This window comes from Lathyrus oleraceus, chromosome 7, assembly GCF_024323335.1.
Source record: "Lathyrus oleraceus cultivar Zhongwan6 chromosome 7, CAAS_Psat_ZW6_1.0, whole genome shotgun sequence".
Lineage (NCBI taxonomy): Eukaryota > Viridiplantae > Streptophyta > Magnoliopsida > Fabales > Fabaceae > Lathyrus > Lathyrus oleraceus.
The window spans coordinates 326,506,376-326,517,996 of NC_066585.1; the positions used below are offsets into that span (position 1 = coordinate 326,506,376).

Sequence of the window (11,621 nt, forward strand, 5' to 3'; positions counted from 1 at the left end):
TTGATTTGGAAGAGGTCATGAAAAATTCTTTTATTTGAATGTTGGGTGAGGAATTTAGTTGATTTTTTGTGTGAGTTAGAAGGAGAAACGAAGAAGAATTAGGGTTAGACAAATTAGACGAAGAAGATAGCGAATTTTCCAAACAATGTTTCATTTAAATGGAAAAGATTGATATTTTATTAATAATAAATAAATATGTGTCAACTAATTATCAGTGGTAATTGATTATTCAGCCATTTAAAAAAAATGTCATTTGTACTTTTACGTCAATTTCCGTTAGAAGAAGTAAAAAGAAAAACCAAAATTATGAAAGAAAAATTTTAGGAGAATTATTATTTAAATTTTTTTTTATAAGAAGTAAAAGTGAATTAAGAGATATTTACTATTTAGAGTAACCACAAACATAATTTGTTTTTAATATATATATATAATATATATATATATATATATATATATATCTATATATATATATATATATATATATATATATATTATATATATATATATATATTTCAAAATGATATTAAATTATGTATAATATGGATCTTTTAAGATTTGTTTAAAGGCAGATCCTTCCAATAAGAGGCAAAGCGCTGAATAAATATTCAACTAATTAAGAATCTCTATCACAGTTGATGATGTCACATATGTGAACCTTTGGGATATACCATGAGTTCTTTCCCTGTTCATTATTAGTCAGATGTGCGCGGCGAAATGGATTATGTTAATTAATCATGTTTAGTTAATTAACCATTGGGATCACAATTGGCTGTTAGTTAGATTGTCAACGGTTTTCCATACTATAAATACAACACAGTCCCTTCCTTCCTTCATCACTTCCATAACTAATTCATTCATTACTACTCAACAATGTCTGATATTGAGGGGTCACCAGGAAGCTCCATGCATGGAGTTACAGGAAGAGAACAAACCTTCCTTTCATCCGTTGCTTCCCCAATGGTTCCAACTGACACCACTGCCAAATTCCCATTACCAGTTGATTCTGAACACAAATCCAAAGTTTTCAAACTCTTTTCATTAGCCAATCCACATATGAGAACCTTCCATTTATCATGGATATCTTTCTTCACCTGTTTCGTCTCCACTTTCGCAGCAGCGCCCTTAGTCCCTATCATCCGCGACAACCTTAACCTCACGAAAGCAGACATTGGTAACGCCGGTGTCGCTTCCGTTTCAGGTAGTATTTTCTCTAGGCTAGCAATGGGTGCAGTTTGTGACCTGTTAGGTCCACGTTATGGCTGTGCTTTTCTTATTATGCTAACAGCACCCACCGTGTTTTGCATGTCATTTGTTGACGATGCGGCTGGTTATATAGCAGTTAGGTTTATGATTGGTTTTTCATTGGCAACATTTGTTTCATGTCAATATTGGATGAGTACAATGTTTAACAGTAAGATAATCGGTCTTGTGAATGGTACTGCTGCTGGTTGGGGTAATATGGGCGGTGGTGCCACTCAACTTATTATGCCTTTGGTTTATGAATTGATTAGAAGAGCTGGTGCTACTCCTTTTACTGCTTGGAGAATTGCCTTTTTTATCCCTGGTTGGTTGCATGTTATCATGGGTATTATGGTCTTAACATTAGGCCAAGATTTACCTGATGGTAACCTCGGTGCTTTACAGAAGAAGGGTAATGTTGCTAAAGACAAATTCACAAAGGTTAGTTCATTTGAGAGCATATAAGTTAATAACATAATTAATCAATTGAGTTGAAAGTAGTTAATTACTTTTGTTTTGGATTTTTTTTTCAGGTGTTATGGTATGCCATAACAAATTACAGGACATGGATTTTTGCGCTGCTTTATGGTTACTCTATGGGAGTTGAATTAACAACTGATAATGTGATTGCTGAGTATTTCTATGACAGATTTAACCTAAATCTACACACAGCTGGAATCATTGCTGCATCCTTTGGAATGGCGAACCTAGTTGCTCGTCCTTTCGGCGGATATGCATCAGATCTTGCAGCAAGATTATTCGGCATGAGAGGTAGACTATGGACACTCTGGATCCTCCAAACTCTTGGAGGAGTTTTCTGCATATGGTTAGGAAGAGCCAACACACTTCCAATTGCAGTACTGTCCATGATTCTGTTCTCAGTAGGAGCACAAGCTGCATGTGGTGCAACATTTGGAATCATTCCTTTCATTTCGAGAAGATCTTTGGGCATTATATCAGGATTAACTGGTGCAGGTGGAAACTTTGGTTCTGGATTAACACAGTTGATATTTTTTTCAAGCTCGAAATTCTCAACATCAACAGGTCTTTCCTGGATGGGTGCAATGATAGTAGCATGCACACTTCCTGTGAGTCTTGTTCATTTTCCACAGTGGGGTGGAATGTTTTTTCCAGCATCAAAAGAGATAAATGAAGAACACTATTACACTTCAGAATGGAATGAGGATGAAGTACAAAAAGGATTGCATCAATCAAGTCTTAGGTTTGCTGAGAACAGTCGATCTGAGAGAGGAAAGCGTGTGGCTTCTGCAGCAACACCGCCAAATACAACTCCTAGCCACTAGCTAGCTGATCAATTCCACTTGTTTAAGTTTGAATAAGTTAAGTTTTATTTTTTCAACAAAAGATAAAGTCTTAAAGGAATTAATATTGGTGTAATGTTTTACACCTTTGAAATTCCTACATACGAGAAAATGAGATACCAATTGAATATTCAGACACAAATTGAAGGGATATCCACCACCCAGTCGGGAGGATGCTCAATATTCGTGTAAGGTTAGTAATGATACATATTAGTTTGTTATTAATTGATGGAATATTTCCCCCAAATAGTCCTCATTCACATATCTATGATAAGTAGCCTTCTTTTGCTTTATAACAGGCCCACAATGAGGGTATTTAATCATATTAACAACGTCTACATGTCCACACTAAGAAAGAGTGATTATGAGGGAATGCCTCGTATACATAACCTTCTACTTCATGCGAAAGAAAGAAAAAAACACATTATTTCCCCCTTTTTTAAAAACCTATCAAATGGATGGTCCTTAAGGTTTGCCAAGTAAATTTTATTTTCATTTACCTTGTGTGGTGCCCTATCACCCATTGACGACGATTAGGGATAACAATGACAATAGATTCTAACCAGATGTTAGGGTCTTTAACAAACTCGAGATAAAAACATGTGATATCCATGGTGTGTACTCCAAGACTCCTCGTAAGAACCTTTTCATCAAATCTCACTAGGGCCTATACTCCACTAGACTCCTCACAAAATAAAAACGCATTCTAATATTTATGGGCTACTAATCTGAGCTAAGTCTCAACAAACAAAGATGAGCAAAAATTGAACACGCCCCAAAAGAACAAAGAATCATAGCAAAGCGATTTTATACTATTCATTAAATAAGGAAAATCACAAGATTTTATGACACCTGTCTTAAAGACAATTAATTTAAAAAAGTTTCTAATGTCTCTAGACCCTAAACCTTAACTATAAAATCTAAATAATAGTTCATATTCAAATACATTATATTTTAAACCATAAATCACATATTTAGGATTGTCACTTACTTAATCGTCATGTGTATTTGTAGATGCACCCTATTAGAACTAACAGCTTATTATGTACATCAGTACCACATTAGCTTACAATACTCATTACTCTTGTATATATAAACATCATTGTATCTCATTATTATTTATTCAATGGAACAGTAATTTTTCCTTCTTCTTCTTCTTCTTCTTGATTGTAACTACTTTCTTCTTCTTCTCTTGCTACATAACTAACTTCTTGATGTATAACCAACTAGCTCTTTCTCTCATACATGATGAGTTCATGTTCTGTTGATACACCTTCAATATCAAATACAATATATAAATGGCTAATATGCCAAAATTCATCCCTATTATTGAAGATAAAGACGGATATAAAAAATATCTTTAACTTATTTGATATGCAATAAGTATGATGAAATATGTGTAATGTTATTTGAACACTATTAACACCGTATAGCAAACGTATTCTAATGTTTCTATCTCCTTCCTATCTTTTTTTTTATCTCATACATTTACACGAATTTCAAAACTACATTAAGGGATATAAATTTACAAGGAATACCTTTTTGACATCCAAATTTGAGTGTAAAAATATATCTCATCAAATATAAGTTCATCTATCCCCTATCCACTACTCTACTTTTTGACTAAAAAAATCGCAATGATGAATTGACTTGTATCTTGCTTGCTTTGTATGCCAAAGCACAAATTATTAAAAAATTATTGAAACAATGTCAAAGCCGCATAGTTTTTCTTTGTCAAAGCCGCATAGTTCTTTATGAACAGCAACTAATGTGTAGAAAATATAGTTTATTTTGTGTAATGTTTGAAAATCTAATTATGTTAATAGAAAAAGAAATAGTGTTAAACGAACAGAAATTCGCAATGACGTTGGAACTTACTTTACTTTGCCAAGCCTGAAACGTTTGATTGCGAAGAGCCAACAGCTGCTACTCTGTTACTTGACAACTATCATATTAAATATTAACACTCAATTATTAATTAAGCCACTCTTTAAATTATTGGATATAATTACTCTCTCCATCTTTTATATATATATATATATATATATATATATATTATATATATATATATATATTATATATATATAATATATATATATAATATATCCACTATAGTCTCCATCGCAGAGAATCCTCTCCCACATAGTCATATATTATATGGTTTATTTAGAATGAATTTTATGAGAATATGTAAAAAATATCTCAATTATGGACAATATAAAAGAGAAAATAAATCAAATATAATTCTATTTAATTAAATTTTAAAAATATATTTTGAGAAAAAATTGAACACATTAAAGTTGTTTTTTTAAAAAATTCTAGAAGAAATGAATATTTATTTGTTTATATTTATTTCGTGACTTCTCCTTGTGAAAAAAATGTCTATTATCTATCTTAGTTTAATTTTGATAAGAAAAAATCTTATAAAAATATATATATCAAAGAAGAAAAAGTTTAGAATCAAGAATCAAGAATGCACAAATTTATGAATATTTTAGAAGTAAAGAAAATTGATATTGATGCTACGGTACTTAATTGCAATTCAGTATGCATAAAATTTTAGATGCTTAGAAAAATTATTATTCATTCATCTCTAAAATTTATAAAACCATCATGCATCAAAATATTCAACCATTGCCATTAAAAAGCCGATATTTCTATTTTTCTATTTTTTTTTAAATCTTGACATCTGAAACCGCCATAATCATACTTTCAGAACCACTATAATTTTCTTATTTTTGTGTAATTGATTACCAAACTTTCAAAACATCAAATTTTAACCATGTTTTTATGGTAATCGATTAGCCCTTATTGGTAATCGATGACCAACTTTCAAATTTCAAAAAAATATGGTTGTTGGACATTGGTAATCGATTACCCTATTTTGATAATCGATTACCACGCGAAAATATGTATTGTTTAATCAAGCAATAACACCTTTTGAGATGAGAAAGATTCATGGAACCCTTCATTCTTATACATTAATTCACAGGGGTTTGTAAAGGCTTTCTATATCACAATTCAAATCAACCTCTTTCATTATTAATTTTCACATCAACTCAAACAATTTCAAGTATTCATACAAACTTTAACAATGAAATTTTATGCATAACTTTCATATCATTCAAAGAGTTTCACTCAAACATTTTGAAGACGTAATATCTATATGATTGAATTGTAATATATAGAAAGAAGAGACCAACTTTTATCTTGGAAAGATTTCAAGAATTATTCTTATTCAAATTGTTCAAAATGCATTGTGACTTAATCACCAAAGTGTATGGTGATAAGTTTGTGTAAATAGAAAGTGGTGTACTTTCTGTTTTTGTGAGAATCATCATAGTGTTTGATGATTGTGAAAAAGATAATTTGATTCAGGAAGATTCAAAGTCCATCCTAGGTTTGGTGTTTATGTTAGAAGATTGTAAGAGAGGTATTCGTGTGAAACTCGTAGAAAGATCTAACATAGTGGAAAACCTTTCAAGATGTGAAGGGACTAGATGTATCATTGGTTGATAAGGGAATCTAGGATATTTCCTTGTGTTTATTTATTTTCCAGGACTTTAATTTTGTGCACATTTCTAAGAATATATCATTTTCATATCCAAAAAACTAAGAACATAGCACAAAAACAAGAAAAATTGGGCAACCTTAATTCACCCCATCTTAGGTTGCGTCTCATAGTTACAATTGGTATCATAGCTGGTTAAGGTAACTTTCTCCTCGATTCGGATAGACATGACTTTCGCAAAACCGTTCGTAGCAAATGGTGGCAACACCAACAAACCTCCATGTTTTGTCGGTTAATACTATGATTTTTGAAAAATTCGCATGAAAATGTACTTAGAAGCCCAAGTGGATGAAATATGGAGTGTTGTCAAGGATCCATCATTCCTATAACATTCATAAACAATGTAGAACAACCAAAGATAAAAGACTCTTAGAACGACGATGACAAGAAGAAAGTGATGTATGACGAGATGTCAAAGAAGATACTTGCATCTGCCTTAGGAATGGATGAATTTTTTCGAGTGTCTAATTGTAAAATAGTCAAGAAAATTTGGGATACACTAGAAGTAACACATGAAGGAACTGAAGAAGTCAAAAAATTAAAATTGAACATTTTATCTCAAGAATATGAGTTGTTCAGAATGCTACCCCATGAAAGCATTCTTGATTTGCAAAAGAGATTTATACACTTGACAAACCATTTGATGAAACTTCGAAAAACATTTACAAACATATGGAAACCAAAAGTGACAATAATATCGAAAAGAGTCTTTCTAAAATGCTATTGACTGCATTATTTGGCAAACTTATGAAATTGAACTTGATTGATTGGAAAGACATGAATTGGCTCATAACTAACTGGAGAAGCATGAAGAACGTGAAGTTAAAGTAAAATCCATTGTTTTGAAGTTTAAACAAGATAGTGATCAAGAAGAAGAATCTAAATTTGAAAATGATAAAGATAATGCACTACGAAACACAACAAATTGAGTTTTTCAACATAAGCTTTTTAATTCAATTTCTTCTACAGCTTCTTGTTCTTCTTCTTTGAAGCTTCATACAACTCCTTCAATAGTTCCACAACTTCCAAGTTCTTCAAATTGTTCCCATATATATTTTCAACACCATTAACATCTTCATCCCATATGAATAGATCACATGTATCATAACACTACCAAAATGAACATCACTAGAAAAGCCTTCCTTTATTACGATTGTTCAATTGCAATAGTAGACACCATACGAGCTTCACACCCACAGATTCTTCTTGGAACTGGATTTCGTAACCCTTGATTTGGAAGAGGTCATGAAAAAATCTTTGATTTGAATGTTGGGTGAGGAATTTAGTTGGTCATTTGCGTGTGAGTTAGAAGGAGACGAAGAAAATTAGGGTTATACAAATTAGACGAAGATGATATCGAATTTTCCAAATGATGTTTCATTTAAATGGAAAAGATGGATATTTTATTAATAATAAATAAATATGTGTCAACTAATTTTCAAAGAGATTTCAACGTGCCAATTGATTATTCAACCATTTTAAAAAATGTCATTTGTATTTTTACATCAACTTCTGTTAGAAGAAGTAGACGATGAAGACCGGGACGAAAATTTTTAGGAGAATTATTATTTAAAGACTTTTTTTTATAAAAAGTAAAAGTGAATTAAGAGGTATTTACTATTTAGAGTAACCACAAACCTTTTTTTCTTTTTTGAGTATATATATATATATATATATATATTATATATATATATATATATATATATTATTATATATATATATATATATATATATATATATATATAATATATATATATTTCAATATGATATTAAATTATGTAGAATATGGATCTTTTAAAATTTGTTTAGAGGCAGATCCTCCAATAAGAGGCAAAGCGCTGAATAAATATTCAACTAATTAAGAATCTCTATCACAGTTGATGATGTCACATATGTGAACCTTTGGGATATACCATGAGTTTTTTCCCTGTTCATTATTAGTCAGATGTGCGCGGCGAAATGGATTATGTTAATTAATCATGTTTAGTTAATTAACCATTGGGATCACAATTGGCTGTTAGTTAGATTGTCAACGGTTTTCCATACTATAAATACAACACAGTCCCTTCCTTCATTCATCACTTCCATAACTAATTCATTCATTACTACTCAACAATGTCTGATATTGAGGGGTCACCAGGAAGCTCCATGCATGGAGTTACAGGAAGAGAACAAACCTTCCTTTCATCCGTTGCTTCCCCAATGGTTCCAACTGACACCACTGCCAAATTCCCATTACCAGTTGATTCTGAACACAAATCCAAAGTTTTCAAACTCTTTTCATTAGCCAATCCACACATGAGAACCTTCCATTTATCATGGATATCTTTCTTCACCTGTTTCGTCTCCACTTTCGCAGCAGCGCCGTTAGTCCCTATCATCCGCGACAACCTTAACCTCACGAAAGCAGACATTGGTAACGCCGGTGTCGCTTCCGTTTCAGGTAGTATTTTCTCTAGGCTAGCAATGGGTGCAGTTTGTGACCTGTTAGGTCCACGTTATGGCTGTGCTTTTCTTATTATGCTAACAGCACCAACCGTGTTTTGCATGTCATTTGTTGACGATGCGGCTGGTTATATAGCAGTTAGGTTTATGATTGGTTTTTCATTGGCAACATTTGTTTCATGTCAATATTGGATGAGTACAATGTTTAATAGTAAGATAATCGGTCTTGTGAATGGTACTGCTGCTGGTTGGGGTAATATGGGTGGTGGTGCCACTCAACTTATTATGCCTTTGGTTTATGAATTGATTAGAAGAGCTGGTGCTACTCCTTTTACTGCTTGGAGAATTGCCTTTTTTTTATGGTTGGTTGCATGTTATCATGGGTATTATGGTCTTAACATTAGGCCAAGATTTACCTGATGGTAACCTCGGTGCTTTACAGAAGAAGGGTAATGTTGCTAAAGACAAGTTCAAAAAGGTTTGTTCATTTCAGAACATATAAGTTAATAACATAATTAATCAATTTATTTGAAAGTAGTTAATTAATTATTTTATTTTTTTGGATATTTGTTTTCAGGTGTTATGGTATGCTATAACAAATTACAGGACATGGATTTTTGCGCTGCTTTACGGTTACTCTATGGGAGTTGAATTAACAACTGATAATGTGATTGCTGAGTATTTCTATGACAGATTTAACCTAAATCTACACACAGCTGGAATCATTGCTGCATCCTTTGGAATGGCCAACCTAGTTGCTCGTCCTTTCGGCGGATATGCATCAGATCTTGCAGCAAGATTATTCGGCATGAGAGGTAGACTATGGACACTCTGGATCCTCCAAACTCTTGGAGGAGTTTTCTGCATATGGTTAGGAAGAGCCAACACACTTCCAATTGCAGTACTGTCCATGATTCTGTTCTCAGTAGGAGCACAAGCTGCATGTGGTGCAACATTTGGAATCATTCCTTTCATTTCGAGAAGATCTTTGGGCATTATATCAGGATTAACTGGTGCAGGTGGAAACCTTGGTTCTGGATTAACACAGTTGATATTTTTTTCAAGCTCCAAATTCTCAACATCAACAGGTCTTTCCTTGATGGGTGCAATGATTGTAGCATGCACACTTCCTGTGAGTCTTGTTCATTTTCCACAGTGGGGTGGAATGTTTTTTCCAGCATCAAAAGAGATAAATGAAGAACACTATTACACTTCAGAATGGAACGAGGATGAAGTACAGAAAGGATTGCACCAATCAAGTCTTAGGTTTGCTGAGAACAGTCGATCTGAGAGAGGAAAGCGTGTGGCTTCTGCAGCAACACCGCCAAATACAACTCCTAGCCACTAGCTAGCTGATCAATTCCACTTGTTTAAGTTTGAATAAGTTAAGTTTTATTTTTTTTCAACAAAAGATAAAGTCTTAAAGGAATTAATATTGGTGTAATGTTTTACACCTTTGAAATTCCTACATAGGTTTGGTGTATTTTCTCCTTTGAAGTGAATCCTTAATTTAAAATATAAATTAGTAGCAAGATATAATGAGTTGTCATGTATGTATGTGTAAGTAATATCCTTCCATTGAATATTCTGTCATATGTATGTAGTGCTGGCAATTGGGAACTAAATAAAGATTCAGGTGTAATACGTCACCACACAGATCTCGATTAGACCATTACTAGTTTATAAGTATGAAATTCGATTAGTGGAATGGAATCCTAATTAAATTGATATTATAATTATTCCTCAACTCAATTATTGTAGATTAAGTTATTTAATTTTCCATGTCTCTTCTCGTGAAGCATGGAATCCGTAATTAAGTTGATATTATTTTAATTAGTCATACCATCCTTGTTGGAAATTTGTCAAATTTCTTGAAAGTAATAGCATTCATGAGGTACAAGGCTTTTAAGAGCACAATGACTCAAGAATCCAATAGAGATACACGATTTTGATAGGAAGCTATTTCTACTTCGATATGCTTCTAAAACGGATTTGAATTTGTGATACGTGGGACCTTAGAGCTTCGATAGGAATTTGCTGATTCTAGAAAGGATCTCCGGAGACGAACAACCATCTGGAACGAAGATGCATTTCGGAAGTTTTTGGGTTCGGGTATACAACATATTCCTAAAACTAAGGTTGAAATTAATGGCAAAGAAATTAGGAGATATATTTGAGAAATTTGAAACGGATTATCTTAAAAAGCCAAATAGGATAAGAAAATTCCTAGAAATCAATGTCAAAGTAATATGAGAAAGACTTCAAAGCAAGGCTAGAATCAATGGTCATATATAAGGATATAAGCACAAATATTTTTTTCCTTCCAAATATGAACGATTGCTTTTTTTTCTTTGTATGTGAAAAGGTAGGTGATCTTGCTAAAACATTAAAAGATTGACCTCTTTAATGCTAGTCAAGGAAGATCGTAAATATCTTGTTGGAGTGTCTCTTACTGATCTAGGAAAATGAGGTGGTTGACTCCATTTTCGGGATCCTTGAGTCTTACAAGCATATTATTCATATGCAACTCTCACCCAATAGCTTTTTTTATCTATCATTCATAGTATATGTTGTCCCCCCTCTATATGGTCTAAAGACCCCTTTTTATATCGCTTGCATTTTCTTCCTATTATTGATAAACTTTTATGGTCATAATAAATGTAACCGCTTATTAATCATTCATAACTGACTTAATAAGTACATGTAACTGTTTATGGTCATTAGTGATATGTAACCGATTTATTAATCGTTCTGTAACGGCCTCCGACCCTTAGCGTGTCTCTTAATTGCTTTAAGGAATCCAGCAGCCCGACATCAGGGATCGGTCTACGTGTTCCGGTTTAAGGTTCCTACATTACCATGTGTTAGCTGTAATTTCGACGCTAAAAAAGATATAAGAAATCAAGTATAAAACTTAAGGAAATATTTGGAAGAAATCTAAGCTGACTTCGACGGAAATTAGGCAAAGCTTTTTCAATTGGAATTTGGCAAGGAAATTGCTATATTATCGAAATATCGTTATAGGATTTAATTTTTTTTTGAAA

General features: G+C 32.7%; 1 protein-coding gene and 1 pseudogene across 1 annotated transcript; both read left to right on the forward strand.

Moving 5' to 3' along the window:
* The first annotated feature begins 855 nt into the window (after nt 1-855).
* On the forward strand, nt 856-2,884 carry LOC127106597 (high-affinity nitrate transporter 2.1). Its single transcript, XM_051043899.1, has 2 exons — nt 856-1,680; nt 1,773-2,884. Exons 1-2 carry the CDS (start codon nt 871-873, stop codon nt 2,541-2,543), a joined length of 1,581 nt encoding a protein of 526 aa, XP_050899856.1. The 5' UTR covers nt 856-870; the 3' UTR covers nt 2,544-2,884.
* A 5,358-nt stretch (nt 2,885-8,242) lies between these two features.
* On the forward strand, nt 8,243-10,310 carry LOC127106599 (high-affinity nitrate transporter 2.1-like; annotated as a pseudogene).
* The last annotated feature ends 1,311 nt before the right edge of the window (nt 10,311-11,621 follow it).